The 26631-nt window shown below is 38.7% G+C and overlaps 1 protein-coding gene across 1 annotated transcript in view; it reads right to left on the minus strand.

Moving 5' to 3' along the window:
* Nucleotides 1-3045: 3045 nt before the first annotated feature.
* The window catches only part of LOC128643613 (lanosterol synthase-like), a 140688-nt gene continuing 117102 nt past the window's right edge, over nt 3046-26631 (minus strand). The window contains exons 21-22 of the mRNA XM_053696455.1: nt 4029-4107; nt 3046-3454 (exon numbers count right to left, since the gene is read on the minus strand). Coding sequence (XP_053552430.1) covers nt 3317-3454; nt 4029-4107 — 217 coding nt within the window. The 3' untranslated portion in view covers nt 3046-3316. The remainder of the gene's footprint in view (nt 3455-4028; nt 4108-26631) is intronic.

Here is a 26631-nt window from a genome sequence, read left to right on the forward strand (position 1 = left end):
CTGTTAGTTAACAACAGTCCACTGCTCATTGCCCCGTACTTGGTGCACAGATTTTTGCTGGCTTTTTTGATAAATATGGAAATCGTATTCAGGTCCGCGGCAACGATGTTAGGTGAGCGTATTGGTGCCGGCGAATGCAGCTTAGTTGACAGCTTGATAAATAGGCCTCTAAGACTTCCAAACAACTGCCATGGAACAGAAACCCTGAAATAATCCATTTGTCTGTCACAAATAAAAAATTGTACCTCCTCTCCAGGATCTTAGAACACTGTAAAATTCTTTTGAAAGTGATTTCTTCCTCTATTAGTTTACATCACTTTCCACTGGTTCAGCATAGTGCTTCTTTTGTTCCTTATGTTTTAATAATAGTTGCAGGTGTATTTCCCCCCCCCCCCCCCAATATCAAATCTGTTGCCTTCTGTAGCAGGCTGTGGCATTTTCATAACAGTCTTCATAATCATTACCAATGTTGATGCTTTGGACCAACACAACATCCCCTACTGAGTCTGGCTGCTATTGTTTGTAACAAGCAACTTAGAAATTGGGTTTTGTGTTTAAGAATGGGTGAATAAGCACTTATTAAGTCACATCTATAGTCAGACAATATATTAAAGTGCCAGTAATCCCTTAACCTTATCTAGAGAACTTCCTGCTCTTGGAGAAGATGGGTTCAGCTCAATGTACCTTTCTGAATGCTGTCATAAAGGAACTGACTACAACTGACTGATATAAAGGGTCCTTGATAACTAGGAAGGTACAGAACTCTAATACATCTCTTTCAATTCTAACATAAGGAAATTACACTGTACTACAAATGAGTGGTCACCTTACAAAGAAATGTATGCCGTCATGTGCAGCAGTGCCTACAAGAGTCAGAAGCTGCTTAGTAATGTCAACAAAACTCTAGTGTAAAAACAAACCAGTGACTTTATTATCAGAAACTATGAGCATAACCAATGCAATAATCACTTGTTCACCCCCCTCTCCTAGTGGTCAAGCTTTTGTGGCACCTAGTCTTGAGATGTTTGCTGCACATCATATTTTTTCTAAGCATGTCTGTCAGAATTCGGCACACTTTAATGGGATTGGATTTAGGCAATTCTATATGCTCAGATTGGATTTAGGCAATTCTATATGCTCAGTGTGGGGGATATTTGAAGCACTTCTCTTTAATAGATATCAATGGATTACAGAACCTTGGGTAGTTGCCCAGAGGCCCTATCCCCTTAGAATTATACTTATATGTGCATCAGGATGGTAAATGTAGTTCAATGTGTCTGGTGTGGCTGTAATCAGATACTGCATGGTGGTGCTATGGAATACAAGACCTGCAATTAAAGTAATTCCAGTAATCATAATCTAACTGCTCTTTAGCTATTTTAGCTTTTGTATACACAATTAATTCAGAAGGCATATAATTAATTATATAATCAATTCAGAAGTCTGTGTATTTTTATATATGATAGGTCAACCTTTAACTTAGTCCTTCATAATGCGTATAGCTGCTACTAGAGTATCGGTAAACAGGTATTACTGCAAACAGTATCAAACAGAATACTTAGTGAAAACTTTATTCAGGATTAATTTTGACAATTTTCCAATTTCAGGTCTTGGAGTATAAATGTAGTATAATGCAGGATTATGTGTTAATAAATTCTATCACAGTGTATTCCATGACATGAATTGGAACAAAGCAGCTAAAAGCACAAATGATATCCATTTATATTTTGCTCTGTTTACAACTGTAATTGTTGTATGAATCACATTGTACATGAACAGTTGAACAGAAACTATTAGTGTTTTAAAGTTGTCATAAAAAGTCAATAATTGAATTAATACATTTGCTTAAAACTCCAAAAATAACTAGGAGCAGAACAGTGTTGTTGAATATTTCTTATACAGAAAGCGCTCTAAAGTATTGTATGTTATACTGGACATTATGTAAACAGAAGCCCACTAGAAATTAATGCTGTAGTCAACCACGCACATTTCTATAATTATAGACATTGAAATGTGAAGAAGTCAAAGAAAACAGAACCCACCCATACACTATAATGTTTAAAAGAAATGTTATTTAAAGATGATCTACTTTCTCTATTCCTGCAGTAAATCAGACATCTTCACAGACTTTAATGGTCATTACAAGATAAGTATTTTTTAACCTTCATATTTGCTGCAAACCTTTCTTCAAGATGATCATGCCTATATACTACACTCTCACGGGCGCTAATTTGACTGTGCACATATCTTATCTAGGTCAAGTATAACAACTGATATATTGTTTAATGGTTCAAGATAGGTATAAATAGAAGGCACGCACATTTACAGATCATTAACAACATTACTGATTTCAGCTGAATATTAAACAAAATCTAGTTACATTTTGATGATAAACGTACTTGTTAATGTTTTAGTTACCCTCAGAATTTACTTAAAAGGATAGTCTATTCAAAATTAAACGTTCATGATTCAGATAGAGCATGCAATTTTAAGCAACTTTCTAATTTACTCCTATTATCACATTTTGTTTGTTCTCTTGGTATCTTTATTTGAAAAAGCAAGAATGTTAGCTTAGGAGACGGCCTATTTTTGGTTCAGCACCTGGGTAGCTCTTGCTGATTGGTGGCTACATTTAGACACCAATCAGCAAGCGCTACCCAGGTGCTGAACCAGAAATGGGCCGGCTTCTAAGCTTACAATTTTTGCTTTTCAAATAAAGATACCAAGAGAATGAAGAAACTTTATAATAGGAGTAAATTAGTAAGTTGCTTAAAATTACATGCTCTATCTGAATCATGAAAGTTTATTTTTGACTAGACTATCCCTTTAAAAGTGTAAAAAGACTGTCTTACTCGGTTGTAATAGATCTGTATATTTAGATTAAAAAAACGCGCAACATTTTAATAAGGTTGTTTTCAGAAATTAACAACCTATATTTTGTGTTTTAGGAGCATAAACTATCGTGTTCTGACCTATATACACTGATCACTTCTTAAAATGTAAATTCATTAAAATCTTTCAAATACTAAATCCAAGGAGTTTAAGTTTTTCAGGATAATCATAATGTGCCTTTAATCTGTTCACTTTATTCAGATCCAGTAACAAAGTGAATAGGGTACAAAACTTGACTGCTGTAGAAAATAAACAGCCACAAAACAGTAAATTCTTTGAATTTGTATAGTGATCATAAAAAAAAAGAATATAAAATGACATAAAAACATTTCTGATATTGACATCTTTAAAATTATGTTTCAGAGAAAAAAAATAATCAGACTGGTGACAATTAGGATGAGGTAGGTAGGCTCTGCTACAGCAATTATGTTTGAGTCTTTCTAGCGAGGGGGCTGTTTGGATGCAGTCGGGAAAACCGTCCCAATGTCCAGATGGGAAAAACATTCCGATATGCAGTGTAACTGATTGCGCAGCTCTTGTTAAACACACCAGAAATATTCTCCTGAGGAACAAACAGATAAACAGAAATGAACTGATACACTAAAACACATGTGCTGCTGTTGTATGCTACACAAACCACAATCAACCGGGGCACTAATTACAACACATGCACACATTTGAAAAGGGGGGTTACAGAGAAAGAGGTTGCCTTATTGCTTGCAAAATACCTCATTTATAGAGAAGTAAATAAATGGAATGGAATTAAATGGTTAAAAAATTTGAACCTAAATTAAAGGGATACTAAACCCAAATTTTTTCTTTCATTTTTATTTGAAAAAGCAGGAATCTAAGCTTATGAGTCGGCCAATTTTTGTTTCAGACCCCTGGGTAGCGCTTGCTGATTAGCGGCTACATTAGATTCGATAGCAAGATAACAAATAAAAATTGATAATAGGAGTAAATTAGAAAGTTGCCTAAAATTGTATGCTCTATGTAAATCGTGAAAGAAAAGATTGGGGTTGAGTTTGGGACAGGCAAATGACAACACTGCAGGTGGTTTTGAAAATGGTGCCATGCTTTATAAGCAAAAGATGCATTTCTCCCCTTAAAATTTGAGATTGTGCATTAATAGTTACCTGTGGCCAGTCTCCATTGCTCATTTGCTTTTCAAGTAAAAGGCTGACTCCTTTCTCCAAAACAGCAACATGTGGAAACCTGTAGGCAGGATGTAATTACAGCCATAATTACAATAATGCATGCCATTTACCTATACTAGATTGTGAATACATATATCTGATAAAGCTCACAATATTTTTAGTAACTTAGAGTAAACCAAAGACAGTGTGTTTGTCCAAATGTGCTGGGAGGAGTAAGACAGTCACCATATAAGCAATTATATAATTCTTCTGATGAGAAGAAGATAGTGAGAAAACACTGGCACTTACTTAAAGCAGACCCACTTTTAGGAGATTTACTATCCCCAAAACCAAAATTTGTATTTAGAAGAGCACAAAATCTAAAATCCATCTTAGCACCAAGTGATTTTAGACAAAATAAAAGTAAAAAATGACAAAAAGATTTAGATCTAAAAGGTAATAAAGTAAATGGTTTTTACCCATGTTATACATGCAAAGCATGTCATCACAGCACCAAAAAGAAGAGTTTAATGATTCCTCACACCAATGAAACACACTATTAAAGATTTGATTAGATGTACACATAAAAATATAATATATGCACTACAATGCACATGTCATTTAATATATATTGGTGAAACGAAAAGGGTATTAAGAGACAGATTTAGGGAGCACTTATGTTGTATTGATAATAAAATAGATAAGACAACTTTATATAAGCATTTTCAGGATGTACATAAAGGGAGAAGTAATGAGCTAAAATATTGGGGTATATGTAAGGTCAAAGAGAGCTGGAGAGGGGGGGATATTGAGAAGAAACTGCTCATTAAGGAAGCTGAACTAATATATAGATTTGGCACACTATACCCTAGAGGTCTGAGATTGATCTATCACCCTTTCTCTTTGAATAAAAGGATATAACTAATCTTTCTTATAATATTGATATAAGAACATTTATCAATGGATCCATGATAGTAAACTTCGGAATATATAAATATGCCACTACCAACTATATTACTAAAAAAAAAAATAAAGATAAAAGGGAAAGGTCATTTATTAATCCTCAAATTAATATATAACATTTCATTCTAAAATATCGGTTTCAATTAGAAACTGTAAAACCTTTAACCCCTTAGTGACCAGACCACTTTTCAATTTGTTGACCATCTGGGACCAAGGCTATTTTTGCATTTCTGCGATGTTTGTATTTAACTGTAATTTTCCTCTTACTCATTTACTGTACCCACACATATTATATACTGTTTTTCTCGCCATTAAATGGACTTTCTAAAGATACCATTTTTTTCATTATATCTTATAATTTACTATAAAAAAAAATATAAAATATGAGGAAAAAATGAAAAAAAATGCACTTTTTCTAACTTTGAGCCCCAAAATCTCTTACACATCTACAACCACCATAAAATACCAATGCTAAACAGTTTCTAAATTTTGTCCTGAGTTTATAAATACCCAATGTTTACATGTTCTTTGCTTTTTTTGCAAGTTATAGGGCAATAAGTACAAGTAGCACTTTGCTATTTCAAAACCATGTTTTTTCAAAATTGGCGATAGTTACATTGTAACACCAATATCTGTCATGAATCCCTGAATAACCCTTCAAATGTATATATTTTTTAAAAGAAGACAACCTAAGGTATTAAACTTGGGGTATTTTGACTTTTTTCATGCAACCATTTTACCACCAATCTATGCCAAAGTTTGGGGGGGAAAAAAAAATAATTTGATTTTTTGACAAAATAGCAATTTAAGAATACATTTACTGATAATATTAAGGGTTACTGCCAAATAACACCCTCATATGTCTTCAGCAGCATCTCCTGGGTACAGTGATACCACCCATGTATAGGTGTGTCGGGTTCTCGGGGGGCTAAAAGCTCTTATTTTTAGGGAGCGCATTCCAGTTTTTCAACTTGGAATTTTCACATCGGTCATCATGCACCCATGTCCTATTTGGGACATTTCTGAAGCTGGTCAATGGAATTTACCCCCATCAAACCATATATTTTTGAAAAGTAGACACCCTAGGGTATTTCAAATGCTTGTATTTTAACACTTTCCATGCACTAATTCAACCACCAGTCTTTGTCAAACTTTTGGGTAGTCATTATTTTGTGTTATTTTTCACACACATTGTACTTTAGGCATGGATTCTCAGTTCCTGTTATGTGTTACTGCCAAAAAAAACCTCAATATGTGTTCAACAACATCTCCTGAGTACAGTGATACCACCCATGTATAGGTGTGTCGGGTTCTCTGGGGGCTAAAAGGCCTTAATTTTAGGAAGCGCATTCCAGTTTTTCAACTTGGAATTTTCACATCGGTCATCATGCACCCATGTCCTATTTGGGACATTTCTGAAGCTGGCCAATGGAATTTACCCCCATCAAACCATATATTTTTGAAAAGTAGACACCCTAGGGTATTTCAAATGCTGGTATTTTAACACTTTCCATGCACTAATTCAACCACCAGTCTTTGTCAAACTTTTGGGTAGTCATTTTTTTTGTGTTATTTTTCACACACATTGTATTTTAGGCATGGATTCTCAGTTCCTGTTATGTGTTACTGCCAAAAAGCACCTCAATATGTGTTCAACAACATCTCCTGAGTACAGCGATACCACCTATGTATAGGTGTGTTGGGTTCTCTGGGGGCTAGAAGGCCTTATTTTTAGGAAGCGCATTCCAGTTTTTCAACTTGGAATTTTCACATCGGTCATCATGCACCCATGTCCTATTTGGGACATTTCTGAAGCTGGTCAATGGAATTTACCCCCATCAAACCATATATTTTTGAAAAGTAGACACCCTAGGGTATTTCAAATGCTTGTATTTTAACACTTTCCATGCACTAATTCAACCACCAGTCTAGTCTTTGTCAAACTTTTGGGTAGTCATTATTTTGTGTTATTTTTCACACACATTGTACTTTAGGCATGGATTCTCAGTTCCTGTTATGTGTTACTACCAAAAAAAACCTCAATATGTGTTCAACAACATCTCCTGAGTACAGTGATACCACCCATGTATAGGTGTGTCGGGTTCTCTGGGGGCTAAAAGGCCTTAATTTTAGGAAGCGCATTCCAGTTTTTCAACTTGGAATTTTCACATCGGTCATCATGCACCCATGTCCTATTTGGGACATTTCTGAAGCTGGTCAATGGAATTTACCCCCATCAAACCATATATTTTTGAAAAGTAGACACCCTAGGGTATTTCAAATGCTTGTATTTTAACACTTTCCATGCACTAATTCAACCACCAGTCTTTGTCAAACTTTTGGGTAGTCATTATTTTGTGTTATTTTTCACACACATTGTACTTTAGGCATGGATTCTCAGTTCCTGTTATGTGTTACTGCCAAAAAAAACCTCAATATGTGTTCAACAACATCTCCTGAGTACAGTGATACCACCCATGTATAGGTGTGTCGGGTTCTCTGGGGGCTAAAAGGCCTTAATTTTAGGAAGCGCATTCCAGTTTTTCAACTTGGAATTTTCACATCGGTCATCATGCACCCATGTCCTATTTGGGACATTTCTGAAGCTGGTCAATGGAATTTACCCCCATCAAACCATATATTTTTGAAAAGTAGACACCCTAGGGTATTTCAAATGCTTGTATTTTAACACTTTCCATGCACTAATTCAACCACCAGTCTTTGTCAAACTTTTGGGTAGTCATTATTTTGTGTTATTTTTCACACACATTGTACTTTAGGCATGGATTCTCAGTTCCTGTTATGTGTTACTGCCAAAAAAAACCTCAATATGTGTTCAACAACATCTCCTGAGTACAGTGATACCACCCATGTATAGGTGTGTCGGGTTCTCTGGGGGGCTAAAAGGCCTTAATTTTAGGAAGCGCATTCCAGTTTTTCAACTTGGAATTTTCACATCGGTCATCATGCACCCATGTCCTATTTGGGACATTTCTGAAGCTGGTCAATGGAATTTACCCCCATCAAACCATATATTTTTGAAAAGTAGACACCCTAGGGTATTTCAAATGCTTGTATTTTAACACTTTCCATGCACTAATTCAACCACCAGTCTTTGTCAAACTTTTGGGTAGTCATTATTTTGTGTTATTTTTCACACACATTGTATTTTAGGCATGGATTCTCAGTTCCTGTTATGTGTTACTGCCAAAAAAAACCTCAATATGTGTTCAACAACATCTCCTGAGTACAGTGATACCACCCATGTATAGGTGTGTCGGGTTCTCTGGGGGCTAAAAGGCCTTAATTTTAGGAAGCGCATTCCAGTTTTTCAACTTGGAATTTTCACATCGGTCATCATGCACCCATGTCCTATTTGGGACATTTCTGAAGCTGGTCAATGGAATTTACCCCCATCAAACCATATATTTTTGAAAAGTAGACACCCTAGGGTATTTCAAATGCTTGTATTTTAACACTTTCCATGCACTAATTCAACCACCAGTCTTTGTCAAACTTTTGGGTAGTCATTTTTTTGTGTTATTTTTCACACACATTGTACTTTAGGCATGGATTCTCAGTTCCTGTTATGTGTTACTGCCAAAAAACACCTCAATATGTGTTCAACAACATCTCCTGAGTACAGTGATACCACCCATGTATAGGTGTGTTGGGTTCTCTGGGGGCTAGAAGGCCTTATTTTTAGGAAGCGCATTCCAGTTTTTCAACTTGGAATTTTCACATCGGTCATCATGCACCCATGTCCTATTTGGGACATTTCTGAAGCCGGTCAATGAAATTTACCCCCATAAAACCATATATTTTTGAGAAGTAGACCCCCTAGGGTATTTGAAATGCTGGTATTTTCACACTTTCCATGAACTTATTTAACCACCAGTCTTTGTCAAACTTTTGGGTAGTCATTTTTTTGTGTTATTTTTCACACACATTGTATTTTAGGCATGGATTCCCAGTTCCTGTTATGTGTTTACTGCCAAAAAACACCTCAATATGTGTTCAACAACATCTCCTGAGTACAGTGATACCACCCATGTATAGGTGTGTTGGGTTCTCTGGGGGCTAGAAGGCCTTATTTTTAGGAAGCGCATTCCAGTTTTTCAACTTGGAATTTTCACATCGGTCATCATGCACCCATGTCCTATTTGGGACATTTCTGAAGCCGGTCAATGAAATTTACCCCCATAAAACCATATATTTTTGAGAAGTAGACACCCTAGGGTATTTGAAATGCTGGTATTTTCACACTTTCCATGAACTTATTTAACCACCAGTCTTTGTCAAACTTTTGGGTAGTCATTTTTTTGTGTTATTTTTCACACACATTGTACTTTAGGCATGGATTCTCAGTTCCTGTTATGTGTTTACTGCCAAAAAACACCTCAATATGTGTTCAACAACATCTCCTGAGTACAGTGATACCACCCATGTATAGGTGTGTTGGGTTCTCTGGGGGCTAGAAGGCCTTATTTTTAGGAAGCGCATTCCATTTTTTACACTTCCCATTTTCACATCCCATGCACCCATGTTCTATTTAAGACATTTCTGAAGCCGGCCAATGTAATTTACCCCCATAAAACCATATATTTTTGAAAAGTAGACATCCTAGGGTATTTCAAATGCAGGTGTTTTAACACTTTCCATACACTAATTCAACCACTAGTCTTTGTCAAACTATTGGGCATTCATTTCTTTGTGTTATTTTTCACATACATTGTACTTTAGACATGGATTCACAGCTCCTGTTATGTGTTACTACCAAAGAAGACACCAATATGTGGTCACCAACATCTCCTGAGTTCAGTGATACCACCTATGCATAGGTTTGGTGGCTTGTTTGGGCGGTGCAATGCCAAATGTCTGACATGTGTTTGTGATTTTTTTTCACATTTAACATATTTTCTTTGCCTATCGTCTTTTTTTGGGGGTCTTTTAACATACCCCAATTTATTTGTTTTCCATAAATGTGATTATATTTAAAAAGTTGACCCCCCAAGGTATTATACATGGAGTGGTTTGATGACTTTGATGCAACCGTTTTAGCCCAAAAAATTGGAGAAAGTATATGGTGGTAATTTTTCAATTTTCATTGTTACAGACACATTGCTTTTTTACTATGATTTAGGAGAGACTGTTGTAAGTTATTGCAAAAGAATACTTTAGGTTGTTTTCTGCAAGGCACCCTGAGTACACCTATGCCCCCCATGCATAGGTTTGCCAGGATTTTGGGAAGGTTATGTTACATGATTTTAGTTATTAAAAATGAGAGTATTTCTTCTGATAGGCCTATCTTTAGTTTGGGGCCTATCACATACCCCACTTTTATTTATTGCATTCAAAGTGTATATTTTTTAAATGTTGACACCCCAAGGTATTGTATATGGTGTGCTTTGATGCCTTTGAAGCAACCGTTTTAGCCCAAAAAATTGGAGAAAGTATATGGTGGTAATTTTTCAATTTTCATTTTTACAGACACATTGCTTTTTGACTATGATTTAGGAGAGATTGTTGTAAGTTATTGCAAAAGAATACTTCAGGTTGTTTTCTGCAAGGCACCCTGAGTACACCTATGCCCCCCATGCATAGGTTTGCCAGGATTTTGGGAAGGTTATGTTACAATTTTATGACTTGTGATTTTAGTTATTAAAAATGAGAGTATTTCTTCTGATAGGCCTATCTTTAGTTTGGGGCCTATCACATACCCCACTTTTATTTATTACATTCAAAGTGTATATTTTTTAAATGTTGACACCCCAAGGTATTGTATATGGTGTGCTTTGATGCCTTTGAAGCAACCGTTTTAGCCCAAAAAATTGGAGAAAGTATATGGTGGTAATTTTTCAATTTTCATTTTTACAGACACATTGCTTTTTGACTATGATTTAGGAGAGATTGTTGTAAGTTATTGCAAAATAATACTTCAGGTTGTTTTCTGCAAGGCACCCTGAGTACACCTATGCCCCCCATGCATAGGTTTGCCAGGATTTTGGGAAGGTTATGTTACAATTTTATGACTTGTGATTTTAGTTATTAAAAATGAGAGTATTTCTTCTGATAGGCCTATCTTTAGTTTGGGGCCTATCGCATACCCCACTTTTATTTATTGCATTCAAAGTGTATTTTTTTTAAATGTTGACACCCCAAGGTATTGTATATGGTGTGCTTTGATGCCTTTGAAGCAACCGTTTTAGCCCAAAAAATTGGAGAAAGTGTATGGTGGTAATTTTTCAATTTTCATTTTTACAGACACATTGCTTTTTGACTATAATTTAGGAGAGACTGTTGTAAGTTATTACAAAAACATACTTCAGGTTGTTTTCTGCAAGGCACCCTGAGAACACCTATGTCCCCCATGCATAGGTTTGACAGGGGTTTTGGTTAAAAAAAAAACAGGCCCAATTTTAGAAAAAAATAGAGTAGTGAAATGTAAAAATCTGGCACAGTAAAAGTAAAAAAAACAAAAAAACATCTAACTATAAACATAACCAAAAAAAATATATATATATGTAACAGCAAATGTATTTATTTTTTTTAAAAATTGACCATTGTATGGTACCGCTTGAAGTAGTCCCCAATGCAGAGTGCAGGCTGTCCAGGGCAATCAGGACAGTAATATATGGTGTCCCTTCTCTTCCCCCTCTTGGTACAGACTCTGCATTTTTTTTGTGGTTTCTGCTTTGTGGCATTAGGGGGGATTTTAAAAATAAAATGGGTAGCCCCAACTCTGCTCTCTCCCATCACCGCCCGGGGAGCAGGTGCATCATGGTACAAAATCCCCGTAATAATCTGGAGCTGAAACTGTAAAAAAGTCTTTTTAACTCTGGGGTTTGCTTTTTTGAACAACAAAAAAGCGTTGTGGGTTGCAATCTGCATTAGGTAAATTGCAACCTTTTTGTACCAGGCCCTTGTCTTCCGCATAATTAGATAGGGCTGCAGCAGCTGATCAGCCAGATCAACCCCACCCATATGCCGGTTATAAGACTTGATGCACACTGGCTTCCTTATGATCTCAGCTCTGCCACGTACAGAAACCGCCACCGTCCTCTCTGTGTGGATGGTGGTAAGAAGGTATACATCCTTCTTGTCTCTGTACTTCAGTGCCAACAGCTCCTCTTGGCGCAGAGCTGAGGTCTCCCCCCTTCGTAGCCGGGTGCGTACAAGCTGTCCTGGGAAACCTGCGCGGTTCTTTTTAATTGTACCGCAAGCTACTGTATCAAAGCAATACAGTAGCTTGAACAAAAGGACACTTGTATAAAAATTGTCTAAGTACAAGTGATACCCTTTGTTCATTAGGGGTAATATCAGGTCCCAGACAATCTTGCCAGTGGTTCCCATATGTTCTGGGCAACCTGGAGGGTCAAGGTGGCTATCCTTTCCCTCATACACCCGGAAGGCCTGAGTATACCCAGTCTCGCTGTCACAGAGCTTATACACCTTTACCCCATATCTGGAGCGTTTGGAAGGAATATACTGCTTGAATCCCAGCCTTCCCTTATACTTCATTAGGGATTCATCAACGCATATATTCCTTCCAGGTGTATAAGCCTCTGCAAACCTGGCAGAAAAGTGGGTTATCAGGGGGCGGATTTTATACAGCCTGTCAAATTGGGGATGCTCCCTAGGGGGGCACAGGCTGTTGTCGCTGAAGTGCATGAAATGCAGAATCATTTCATACCTCTTCCTCGACATAGTCTGGGAGAAAATGGGGGTAGAGCAGATGGGGCTAGTACTCCAGTAGGAGCGAATGGAGGGTTTCTTTATGATGCCCATCAGCATAGTCAATGCCCAGAATTTTTTGAATTCTGGCACATTGATGGGGGCCCATTGCTGCTTTGCCAAATATGTTCCAGGCTTTGCAGCACGGAACTGATGGGCATATAAATTAGTTTGGGCGACAATGTTCCCCAATATATCATCGCCCAGAAACACTTCCAGAAACTGCTGGGGGCTAAAACCTGCCACATCTATATTTATGCCAGCATTTGCTGTGAAGGGTGGGATATCTGGCCTCTGGAGATGAGGCGTTACCCACTCTTCAGCAGCAATGGCAGCAACACGCCTCCTTCTGGCAGGGGGGCTAGCAGGGGGGCTGGCAGGGGGGCTGGCAGGGGGGCTAGCAGCCACAGATACATCACTATCAGTTGAGACTGCAAGTGATGTATCTGAGCACATGGCAGGGTCAAAATTGGGGTCTGAGTCAGAAATAGAGGCATCTGACTCTGACGCAAGGATGGCATACGCCTCCTCAGCACTATATCTTTTCTGTGACATTTTTGTATCACAGAAAACAATTACTAAAAAAAATTAAATTAACTAAATTAATTAACTAAATTAACTAGCAAAAAAGTACAGCTATGCTACTGCCAGTGATTTATAGCGATCACTGGCAAGCTAGAGGTTAATGGCTCTGAAAATTAAATTAAATTAACTAAATTAATTAACTAAATTAACTAGCAAAAAAGTGCACCTTTGCTACTGCCAGTGATATATAGCGATCACTGGCAAGCTAGGGGTTAATGGCTCTGAAAATTAAATTAAATTAACTAAATGTTTCTGAAAAGAGCCTTTGGGTTTTTAAAAAATTACAACAACAAAATTAACCCCTAAAAAAATGCACAGACAGCAAAATGCAGCAAAAAAAAAGTGCACCTTTGCTACTGCCAGTGATATATAGCGATCACTGGCAAGCTAGGGGTTAATGGCTCTGAAAATTAAATTAAATTAACTAAATGTTTCTGAAAAGAGCCTTTGGGTTTTTAAAAAATTACAACAACAAAATTAACCCCTAAAAAAATGCACAGACAGCAAAATGCAGCAAAAAAAAAAGTGCACCTTTGCTACTGCCAGTGATATATAGCGATCACTGGCAAGCTAGGGGTTAATGGCTCTGAAAATTAAATTAAATTAACTAAATGTTTCTGAAAAGAGCCTTTGGGTTTTTAAAAAATTACAACAACAAAATTAACCCCTAAAAAAATGCACAGACAGCAAAATGCAGCAAAAAAAAAAGTGCACCTTTGCTACTGCCAGTGATATATAGCGATCACTGGCAAGCTAGGGGTTAATGGCTCTGAAAATTAAATTAAATTAACTAAATGTTTCTGAAAAGAGCCTTTGGGTTTTTTAAAAATTACAACAACAAAATTAACCCCTAAAAAAACGCACAGACAGCAAAATGCAGCAAAAAAAAAGTGCACCTATGTTACTGCCAGTGATATATAGTGATCACTGGCAAGCTAGGGGTTAATGGCTCTGAAAAGAGCCTTTGGTTCTATATTTTTTAACAAATAAAAGAAATAAATCTCTCTCTCTGCTAAATACAGGTCTCTCTCTCTCTCCAACAAAATGGCAAGTGAGGAGAGGGAGGGAGATCCACACTGATCATAGTCAATATTTACAAATATTGACATGATCAGACAAATGGGGTATTTTATTATTATTTTTTTTTTTAGGGTGGGAGGCTCAGATTGGGTGACCCTAGCTTGCCCCTATGATGATGCAGGCTAGGGACACCCCCAGAGGCCCCATGATGCACTGGGCATCGCCATCTTGGATGCCTAGTGAAGGGGGAGGGGGGGGCTATTTAGGGCTTTTTTTTTTTATTATTCGTTTTTTTTTTATTTTTATTTTTATTTTAATTTATAACTAACTAAGTGCCTCGACCCACCGAGGCACTTAGCAAACAAGCAGAGCATCGGAAGCGTGTCCGATCGCTTCCGATGCTCTGAAACACTGCCGGGCTCCACGTGGAGCGAAACCGGAAGTGATCACTCGTGGGGGAGTGATCAATCCGGTCCCGGCACTCGGGAACAGTATTGCAGGATGCCTAGACCTCAAGGCAAGCCTGCAATACTGTTAGAGCAGCTGGAAGCGATTTCGATCGCTTCCAGTGCTCTGTTAAACCGACGACGTATGCCATACGTCCTCGGTCGTTAAGTGCTTTTTTTTTGAGGACGTATGGCATACGTCGTCGGTCGTTAAGGGGTTAAACTAAGAATATAATTTTCCAGATATCTAAATATGCTCAAGTATTTAGCAAATTTGAACTCTAGTAATGGTCGACTATAATTAAAAATATGGGATGTATGCATAGTGAATGTATCTGTCTCCAATTTTAGAAGTTTATATTGAGAAAATAACATCTTGGAATAAAAGAATACAACTTCAATGAATATGATTTGCTAATACAGAATTATAAAGACCACTGTAACATATAGAATATAATATAGATATGAATTTAAGCAAATACTCCCAGAACGAGGGGGTAGAATAACTGAAGTTTGTACAATATAAGCTTTCCACCTTAATGCTTATAATATTTTAAATTAATTCACAATATACTATTTTATTAAGTGTCATTATATATTTTTTCGGAACTAATGAATAGTCAAAATGCACATAATTTAATATAAGCATACCACCTTATTGTTTTTAGTGTTTTAAATTAATCTGTAGCATACCACCTTTAATTAGTTGCCACTAACTTTGGAGCCAATGGTTTTCATGTATCACCTATAAAACGATGTGAAGCAATGCCTGTAACCTAGCTTGATAAAGTCCACTATAGGGTGAAACGCGTTGAAGGAATACAGGCTAAATACTCTGAATGCTGGAACTGGCACAAATATATTGGTAAAACATATATTCCAGTATTCATTTATTGGGACACTTTGGCACATTTACAAATAACCCGGGTTATAATTTGAGCTACGACAGATACTGTTTGCGTGCTGCTAGCACTAAGTGCTAGGAGATCTGTATGGCAACATATTGCTGAAGTTTGCTACTATCCTCGAAATAGGTTGTTTTTTTGTATCCATTTCAACTATAAAGAAAGTTGTTACACAGAGGATCCAAGCCGTGACGTAAGGTAGAGTCACGTGATCGCCACAGAGGAGATTTGCAAGACGCTACACACTTGTCTGAAACTGCGGTAAGCAATAGAAGCAGAAGGCTGCACCCTAGCTATATACCGGTGTACACCGAAGCAGCAGAATCGATACAAGAGAAAGTGCATAACATTTTGGCTTCCTAAATAGGTGTTGGTTTAATCCTATGAACAAAACATCCACTAGTACACTCGAAAGGCATATTAAAGCACAAACGGATGATTAAATATCTCTAGAAAAGTGGCTATAGATCAAGTTTACTCTATTTTTATGGTGGTATGCTGTTTTTTAAACAAAGTTTTTTACAAGTGAATATATTAACTGATGTTAGTAATTGATTAAGGCAACTTATGTAACTTTATTACTAAGGAATCTGAAAATCTGTGTCTGCCTAATTAGGCGGGAAATATGTTTGCACACTAATGATTTAATAATTGAATAGTCATTTAATGCCTCTATATACTTTCAATTTATATTATTCAAACTATATACAAGAGGTTTTTATACTATGGGAGACGTCCCAATTTATTGTTTGAGTTAAATTGTCTAATATAGACCTTTGGTCAATAAATACGTTTTTTATCAAATAGATATTGTGAATCAATTATTGGGTTAGTTTGTACCACATTGTATTCTATAAAATATATCTGCCTCTAATTATTCTGTGATATCTTCAGCTTTTTTAAGCGCCCTCTAAATCTTATTTTTAATTTCTATCTATAACTCATGACACATTTTTGAGGAAGGTGTGTTTTTTAGAAGGGTTTGATATATTTTATTTGTGGTAGGCGCAGAACTAATACTTCTGTTTAGATGACAAAGAATGCCATAAAATCTATGTTTGTGAATCTAGACATACTTGAGATCAATTGAAAAGTCTAGTTGAACTTTTTGTATTTCTCTTAGAAATTATGTTATGGACTTAAAGTGACACTAAACACTAAATACATTTCATGCCCCTACCTCTAATTATGGGAGCTGTTGTTTTGGAACCTAGGTTACACTCCAGGTATCTGAAGGAAAGTTGCAAACACATCTGCACAGGAATGACTAGAGTTAGGTAGGGAATAATACTATACATATAGAATGTATTTAGTATTTAATGTCCTATTAACAGTGGTTGGCAAGTATACAGCAGAAAAAGGCTCAGAACTGAACATATAACAACATGGATGTCTTCTTGTCTGTCAATGTCTTCATGGATTTTATTTACCAAAGATTTTGATAGAAAATAAGTCCTTTTAATTGTGCTCTTATTTTGAGGACACTTGAGAGGAGATGCTGAATCACAGTGGCTCTTGTGGTCTAGGAAAAGTGAACATAGCAGATGGAGATGGTTCCCCAACCAAGCATGCATATGTCTATCTAAAGAGATCCCCAAAGAAGGTGATGACTGAGATGAACTGGGAAGGAAATGCTTATGAAAGCTCTGTGAAAGACTCTTGTTCTTTTGAAAATGCCATAGCAAATAAAGGAGAGGAAGCATTCTCCATCTAGCTCATCTGACAGGCAGGATTGTGGAGGTCATGTGGCCCAGCATCCTTATCCAGGTGTGTGACAACAGATGCCTGGAGTACTGAAGACTGTCTGGGACAAAGTAAGACAATTCAATAACCATGAAGCTGAAATAATCAAGAATGCTGTTGCACTACAAAGAAGCCTCTGATATTGTGCAATACTGGGACAAGACACTTGGTGAACACCCAAGGAGCAGGAAACATAACAAAAGGCAGGGCTGCAAACCATAAATGCCAAACTCTATTAGAAAATATTAAAAACTATACGTTAGAATAAACTACACCTTGATTTTTTGTCTATTAGATAACAGTTTAGATCATGTAGATCTAAAACTGACCTACAAGGAACTATATTCCTTTCTGAGTAGAAACAAGAGAAAAAGAAAAACCCTGAAATTGCCAAGACACAGATACCTTCTGAATTACTGTTTTCTAAAGAAGTTCCTGAGAAATATGTGGGAGTGTTGATGTGTAAGCAAGATAGAGTAAGTTTTGTCCCCAGAGGCAGAACTTTTTTCACTTTCTGCAATGAAAATTTGTTATTAAAAAATTGTCTGCAGGACATTTTGAAATTAAATTAAATTATAATTTTAAATTATGCAGTTTACACTAAAGCACCAGTTCAGTTGCAATGTTTTGAATAACTGGAGAATAAAGCAATTTCTAAAAGTTTTATAATATATTGCAGCTGTTGAAAATTGCATTGCAAATTAACTGCAGAGAAAAAAAAATGTTGTTAAATTTTAAAATGTCTCTTGAATGAATGTGTTTCCTTTGCTCCTGGTCTAAACATCACATAATTATAAGGTAAATGTAGTAATAAAAAAAAGGCGCATTGTTCACAAGAACATATTCCAATCAGGGGTCACAGCTTTGCAGCCTGGGAAAGGCTAGGGGGCAGGGTTGGAAAAATCACTGAGAGCCAGTCATCAATCAATATGCTGCTGCTTTGTGACTGTTCTCTTTAAACAGCACTTCACTCTGGTTGCACTGTGTTAAGGAAAATGTACACAGTACAGCCAGAGCACTCCTCTATTTGAAGAGAAGAGCCTGATTTTGAGCAGCACTACAAAGCGAAAGCACTTTGTGTCCCATTCTTTCTGCAGACATGCTGCATTTTCTGCAATGACATCTCAGATAACAGCATATTTCTGCCTAGGGGTTTTTGTCTTGAACTCCAGATAATACCATTTAGCAAGGATGTTCAAAGCCTTGGTGCCCAAAAGTTCCTGTTTTTGGATAGCCTTCCTAGCAGAGGCACCTGGATAGGTGCACTATCAAAGCTGCTTAGACTGTTTGTGGTGAGCTGGCATCCTTAGGCGCATACAGAATCCTTTGATTCAAAAGTCTTATATGAGGAAGAAAGAAACTCTTACCTCTATAATGTTAGAATAACAGCATGTTTCTCAAGGGATAGGCTCACAGTCCTAATCTTAAAAATGTGAGGTCTACAAATGGCTTAACCTGAGGGGTTTTCTAGTCAATTTAGCTGTAACCATGGTTACAGCTTCAAAGGAAATTATTTCTTTTTCAAAATATTCTGAGCTACACACAAATCAGAAACAAAGGCTCCCTGCTGCCAAATGTTTCTAAAGGTTCTGCTTCATAGACATCAATTGGTAAAAAAATAATTTTAATAGAACTGGTCCTTGCAATGATAAAGGGACAAGTGCACTCAGGTAAGCAGCAGATTCAAATGATAAAATATTTGCAAATTTTTAAAAAAAAATTCAGTAAAGCAGAAAAAACGAAATTAATGCTTACCGGATAAATTTATTTATTTATTGACAAGGATCATCATCAATTACTGTTGGGAATATCACTCCTGGCCAGCAGGAGGAGGCAAAGAGCACCACAGCAAAGCTGTTAAATATCACTCCCCTACCAACAATCCCCCAGTCTTTCGACCAAAGGGAAAGGAGAGAAAGGAAGTAACACAAGGTGCAGAGATGTCTGAGGTTTATATAAAAAGAAACTGTCTGAATACAGGGCGAGCCGTGGACTAATTGTGTCAAGAAATAAATAAATTTATCAGGTAAGCATAATTTTCGTTTTCTTTCTAATGACACAGTGAGTCCACGGATCATCATCAATTACTGTTGGGAACCAATACTCAAGCCAGAGGACATAGATGATGAGGGATAATACAGGAACCTAAACAGAAGGCACCACTGCTTGAGTAACCTTTCTCCCAAAAGAAGCCTCAGCCGAGGCAAAAGTATAGAATTTATAGAATTTGGAAAAAGTGTGCAAAGATGACCAAGTTACAGCCTTGCAAATCTGTTCCACAAAAGCTTCATTTTTGAAGGCCCAGGAAGAAGAAACAGCCCTTGTGGAATGAGCTGTGATTTTCTCAGGAGGTTGCTGTCCAGCAGTCTCATATGCCAAGCGAATAACGCTCTTCAGCCAAAAGGAAAGTGAAGTAGCCGTAGCTTTCTGACCCTTGCGTTTCCCAGAAAAGCAAACAAACAATGCAGAAGACTGACAAAAGTCCTTAGTTGCCTGCAAATAAAATTTTAGCGCTCACACAACATCCAGATTATGCAACAAGCGTTCTTTGTGAGAAGAAGGATTAGGACACAAAGAAGCTACAACGATTTCCTGATTGATATTTTTTGGGCAGGAAACCAAACTTAGTACGCAGAACCACCTTATCAGAGTTAAATATAAGATAAGGGAATCACACTGTAAAGCAGAGAGTTCAGAAACTCTCAGAGCACAGGAAATAGCAACAAGAAAAACAAACTTTCCAAGATAACATCTTAATATCTAAATGCATAGGCTCTGTGCCTGTTGTAAAACTTTAAGAACAAGGTTAAGACTCCATGGAGGAGTAACAGGTTTAAACACAGGCTGAATTCTAACCAAGGCCTGACAAAACGATTGCACGTCTGGCACATCCGCCAAGGGCTTATGTAACAAAATAGACAATGCCGAAATCTGACCCTTTAGAGTACTTGCCGACAAACCCTTCTCCAGACCATCCTGGAGAAAGGACATAATCCTAGGAATCCTTACTCTACTCCAAGAGTATCCTTTGGATTCACACCAATACAAGTATTTACGCCAGATCTTATGGTAAATCCTGTGAGTCACAGGCTTACGAGCCTGAATCAAGGTCTCAATGACCGACTCTGAAAATCCACACTTAGATAAAACTAAGCGTTCAATCTCCAAGCAGTCAGCTTCAGAGAAACGAGATTTGGATGAAGGAAGGGACCCTGAAGTAGAAGGTCCTTCCTCAGAGGCAGTCTCCAAGGTGGTAAGGATGACATTTCCACTAGGTCTGCATACCAAATCCTGCGAGGCCACGCTGGGACTATGAGAATTACAGACGCCCTCTCCTGCTTGATTTGAGCAATGACTTTTGGAAGGAGAGCGAACAGAGGAAACAGTTGTGCTAGAATGAAGTTCCAAGGAACTGCCAGAGCATTGATTAGAAATGGCTGCGGATCTCTTGACCTAGAGCCATATCTCGGAAGTTTGACATTCTGACGAGAAGCCATGAGATCCAATTCCGGCTGCCCCCACTTGAGGGTCAAGCTGGAAAACACATCCGAATGAAGTTCCCACTCCACGGGATGAAAAGTCTGTCTGCTCAGAAAATCCGCTTCCCAATTGTCCACTCCTGGGATGTGGATCGCAGAAAGACCGCAGTTGTGGGTCTCCTCCCACTGAATAATTTGGGCCACCTCTGTCATGGCCAAGGAACTCTGAGTTCCCCCCTGCTGGATGATGTAGGCCACCGAGGTTATGTTGTCCGACTGGAATCTCATAAACCTGGCTAAGGCTAACTGAGGCCAGGCCATAAGAGCATTGAAGATTGCTCTCAGCTCCAAGATGTTCATGGGCACGACTGACTCCTGCTAGCCCTGAGATTTTAACAAGCCCTATACTGCTCCCCAACCTTGAAGGCTGGCATCCGTGGTCACAATCACCCAGGAGGGTCTGTGGAAGCAAGTACCCTGGGAGAGATGATCCTGAGAAAGCCACCCCGGAAGAGAGTCTATTGACGCCTGATTTAGATCTACACGTGGAGACAGGTCCGCATAGTCTCCATTCCATTGTCTGAGCATGCATAACTGCAGAGGTCTGAGATGGAACCGAGCAAACGGAATGATGTCCATGGAAGCCACCATCAGACCGATTACCTCCATACATTGAGCCACTGACGGCCGTGGAGAGGACTAAAGGGCAAGACAATAGTCAAAAATCTTTCTTTTTCTGACCTCCATCAGAAAAATCTTTATTAACAGGGAGTCTATTATGGTCCCCAAAAATACGACTCTTGTAGCTGGAACCAGAGAACTTTTTTCCCCAATTCACCTTTTATCCGTGGGATCAAAGAAAAGACAACAAGATCTCCGTATGAGATTCTGCTTGTTGAAAAGATGGCACCTGAACCAGAATGTCGTCCAGATAAGGTGCCACTGCAATGCCCGAGATCAAAGCACAGCTAAAAGAGCCCCCAGAACCTTTGAAAAAATTCTGGGAGCTGTGGCAAGGCCGAATGGAAGGGCTACGAACTGGAAATGATTGTCCAAAAATGCGAATTTCAGATACTTGTGATGGTCCCTGTGAATGGGAACATGAAGGTATGCATCCTTTAGGTCTATGGTTGTCATGAACTGACCCTTTTGTACCAAAGGAAGAATGGAGCGTATAGTCTCCATCTTGAACGATGGCACTCTGAGAAACTTGTTTAAACATTTTAGATCTAGGATTGGTTGAAAAGTTCCCTCCTTTTTGGGAACTACGAAAAGATTCAAGTAAAATCCCAAACCCCTTTCCTGAAAGAGAACTGGAACTATTACCCCCAGGGCGGCAAGGTCCTTGACACAATGTAAGAACGCCTCTCTTTTTATCTGGTCTACAGATAATCTGGAGAGGAGAAACCTGCCTCTGGGAGGAAAAGATTTGAAGTCTATTTTGTATCCCTGGGAGACAATGTCCACCGCCCAGGGATCCGGTACATCTCTTATCCAAGCCTAGGAAAAAAGAGAGAGTCTGCCCCCTACAAGATCTGCTCCCGGATCGGGGGCCAACCCTTCATGCTGACTTGGAATCAGCTGAAGGCTTTTTAGATTGCTTTCCCTTATTCTAGGACTGGTTGGGCTTCCAGGAAGGCTTGGCTTGATCTTGCTTGGAGGAAGGAGAGGAATACTTGCCTTTAAAGTTATGAAAGGAACGAAAACTACTCTGACGTCCCTTCTGCTTATTCTTTTTTATCTTGAGGAAGAAAAGAACCCTTCCCTCCAGTAATATCTGAGATAATTTCTGCCAAACCAGGTCCAAACAAGGCCTTACCCTTGTAAGGAATAGCCATTAGCTTAGATTTAGATGAAACATCCGCAGACAAGGACTTCAACCACAAGGCCCTGCGGGCTAGGACCACAAAACCAGAAATTTTGTCTCTCAGTTTAATAACCTGTAAAGAAGTATCTGTAATGAAGGAATTGGCCAACTTGAGAACCTTAATCCTGTCCTGGATCTCATCAAGAGGGGTATCCGTCTGAAGAGATTCAGACAACGCATCAAACCAGTAAGCTGCAGTGCTGGTAACAGTGGCGATACACACTGCAGGTTGCCATTGTAGACATACATCTTTTTTAGTAAAGCCTCCAATTTTTTATCCACTGGATCTTTAAAAGAACAATTATCCTCAATGGGAATAGTAGTCCTCTTGGCCAAAGTGGAGATCGCTCCTTCTACCTTAGGAACCATCTGCCACAACTCCTTAATAGAATCTGCTATAGGAAACATCTTCTTAAAAATAGGAGATGGAGAAAAGGGAATACCAGATTTTTCCTATTCTCGAGCAATAATCTCCGCAGCACGGTCAGGAACCGGAAAAATCTCCACCACGGAGGGAAAATCCAAGTATTTGTTCAATTTACTAGACTTTTTAAGATTGACTACGATAGTTGTGTCGGAGTCATCTAAAGTAGCCAAAACCTCCTTAAGTAACAAGCGAAGGTGTTCTAGCTTAAATCTGAAGGATACCACTTCAGCATCAGAAGAAGGAATTACACTGTCTGAGTCTGAGATTTCCCCATCAGATGCTACCGACATGTCTTCTTCCTCAGGCTTATGGGAAAGGGACACTCTGGATAGCCAGAACTTGATCAGAAACCTTACTAACTGTTTCCTTAAATTTCCTTTTACGCTTTCCCTGCAACATGGGGAAAGCTGACAAGGCCTCAGATACCCCAAGGGATACCTGATAAGCAAAGCCTTGTAGAGAAACACAGGGCACTGTATGTGGAGACAGAAAAAGCTGGGACGCTTGAGGAGAAAGCTGCGGCATATATGCAACAGGAGACACCTGAACAGCATTTGCCTGGGATAATGGTGGCTCATGGTCAAATATTTTATCTCTATAACTTAAAGTTCTCTCAATGCATGAGGAACAAAAAGGAACTGGGGGTTCCACCTGAACATAAAAACATAACTGACAAGCAGCAACTTTGCCTGGGATAATGGTTTGAAAAGCTTCTTGATCCATCTTATGTAATAAATAAGGATAAAGTGTAAAAATTATTTATTTGAAAATAAAAAATGTGTACTGTGTCTTTAAATAGAAATGTGTGTTAGCGCAACAAACCAAATAGACCTCAGGCTACCTATACACCTATGTAGCTTTACTGAGGTGCCTACCTGTTCTGCAGATCATTTTCAAATATAGAGCAGTTACAGAGCCCTAACTGCCGAAAAAACGGCTTACAACAGTAATCTCCATGACCAAAAGTTAAAGTATAAAAACTACTATAACACACTGAGCCACCATAAATCACTTCACAGTCTCAATGCTGAAACTGCCTAAAAGAAACCCCAAACATGAAGGTTTAATAATGCTTTTAGCTGTAACAAGTGCCAGCATCTCCTTGCAAAAGAAAATTAAAATGGCACTTACCTGAAAGTGCTGTCCGGCAGGACAGCTCACCTGGTTTGAGAGGGTGCAGCACCTCACATGGACCTGTGAAGAGAGAAAAACTGAGTAAACCTACTCAGGTTTTCTAGTTAGGGCAGCAGATTCTTGAGAAAACGCAGTAAACGATTGTACCTCACAAGTTCTCAAGTGCTCAAAAGCCACCACTGCCCTACTGAAGAGACTGATGTGGACTAGGCTAGACCCCAGAAAAGAACAGAGTAAGCTTACTCTGCTAAAAAAATAATAAAGTCTTGATTGAAGAAAACTTCTCATCAGACACCTAAACTTCACCTCCTCCTTGCACTACAGACAAAAAGAATGACTGGGGGATTGTGGGTAGGGGTGTGATATTTAATAGCTTTGCTGTGGTGCTCTTTGCCTCCTCCTGCTGGCCAGGAGTGATATTCCCAAAAGTAATTGATGACGATCCGTGGACTCCCTGTGTCATTAGAAAGAAAAACAGAATTTATGCTTACCTGATAAATTACTTTCTCCAACGGTGTGACCGGTCCACGGCGTCATCCATTACTTGTGGGAAATATTCTCCCCACAGGGAAAGGCAAGGAGAGCACACAGAAAGAGCTGTCCATATAGCTCCCCCTCTGGCTCCGCCCCCCAGTCATTCGACCGACGGTTAGGAGAAAAAGGAGAAACTATATGGTGCCGTGGTGACTGTAGTGTATAAAGAAAACATTTTTCAACCTGATTAGGAAACCAGGGCGGGCCATGGACCGGACACACCGTTGGAGAAAGTAATTTATCAGGTAAGCATAAATTCTGTTTTCTCCAACATTGGTGTGTCCGGTCCACGGCGTCATCCATTACTTGTGGGAACCAATACCAAAGCTTTAGGACACGGATGAAGGGAGGGAGCAAATCAGGTTACCTAAATGGAAGGCACCACGGCTTGCAAAACCTTTCTCCCAAAAATAGCCTCCGAAGAAGCATAAGTATCAAATTTGTAGAATTTGGCAAAAGTGTGCAGAGAGGACCAAGTCGCTGCCTTACATATCTGATCAACAGAAGCCTCGTTCTTGTAGGCCCAAGTGGAAGCCACAGCCCTAGTAGAGTGAGCTGTGATTCGGTCAGGAGGTTGCCGTCCGGCAGTCTCATAAGCAAATCGGATAATGCTTTTCAGCCAGAAAGAGAGAGAGGTAGCAGTAGCTTTTTGACCTCTCCTCTTACCAGAGTAAACGACAAACAAAGATGAGGTTTGTCTAAAATGTTTTGTTGCTTCTAAGTAGAACTTTAAAGCACGAACAACATCTAAATTGTGTAATAAACGTTCCTTCTTTGAAACTGGATTCGGACACAGAGAAGGAACAACTATTTCCTGGTTAATATTCTTGTTGGAAACAACTTTTGGAAGAAAACCAGGCTTAGTACGCAAAACAACCTTATCTGAATGGAAAACCAGATAGGGTGGATTACATTGCAAAGTAGATAATTCAGAAACTCTTCTAGCAGAAGAAATAGCAGCCAAAAACAGAACTTTCCAAGATAATAACTTAATATCTATGGAATGTAAAGGTTCAAACGGAACCCCTTGAAGAACTGAAAGAACTAAATTTAGACTCCAAGGAGGAGTCATGGGTCTGTAAACAGGCTTGATTCTAACCAAAGCCTGAACAAAAGCTTGTACATCTGTCACAGCTGCCAGTCGTTTGTGTAACAAGACAGATAAAGCAGAAATCTGTCCTTTTAGAGAACTAGCTGACAACCCTTTATCCAAACCTTCTTGGAGAAAGGAGAGAATCTTTGGAATTTTAATCTTACTCCAGGAGAATCCCTTGGATTCACACCAGCAGATATATTTTTTCCATATTTTATGGTAAATCTTTCTAGTCACAGGTTTTCTGGCTTGGACCAGAGTATCTATCAGAATTCGAAAACCCACGCTTGGATAAAATCAAGCGTTCAATTTCCAAGCAGTCAGCTGCAGAGAAACTAGATTTGGATGTTCCAATGGACCTTGTACTAGAAGATCCTGTCTCAAAGGTAGCTTCCATGGTGGAGCCAATGACATATTCACCAGGTCTGCATACCAAGTCCTGCGTGGCCACGCAGGAGCTATCAGAATCACAGAGGCCTTCTCCTGTTTGATCCTGGCTATGAGCCTGGGAAGGAGAGGAAACGGTGGAAACACATACGCTAGGTTGAACGACCAAGGCGCCACTAATGCATCCACTAGAGTCGCCTTGGGATCCCTGGATCTGGACCCGTAGCAAGGAATCTTGAAGTTCTGACGGGACGCCATTAGATCCATGTCTGGAATGCCCCATAAT

This window comes from Bombina bombina, unplaced genomic scaffold (genome assembly GCF_027579735.1).
Source record: "Bombina bombina isolate aBomBom1 unplaced genomic scaffold, aBomBom1.pri scaffold_455, whole genome shotgun sequence".
NCBI classification, from domain to species: Eukaryota; Metazoa; Chordata; class Amphibia; order Anura; family Bombinatoridae; genus Bombina; species Bombina bombina.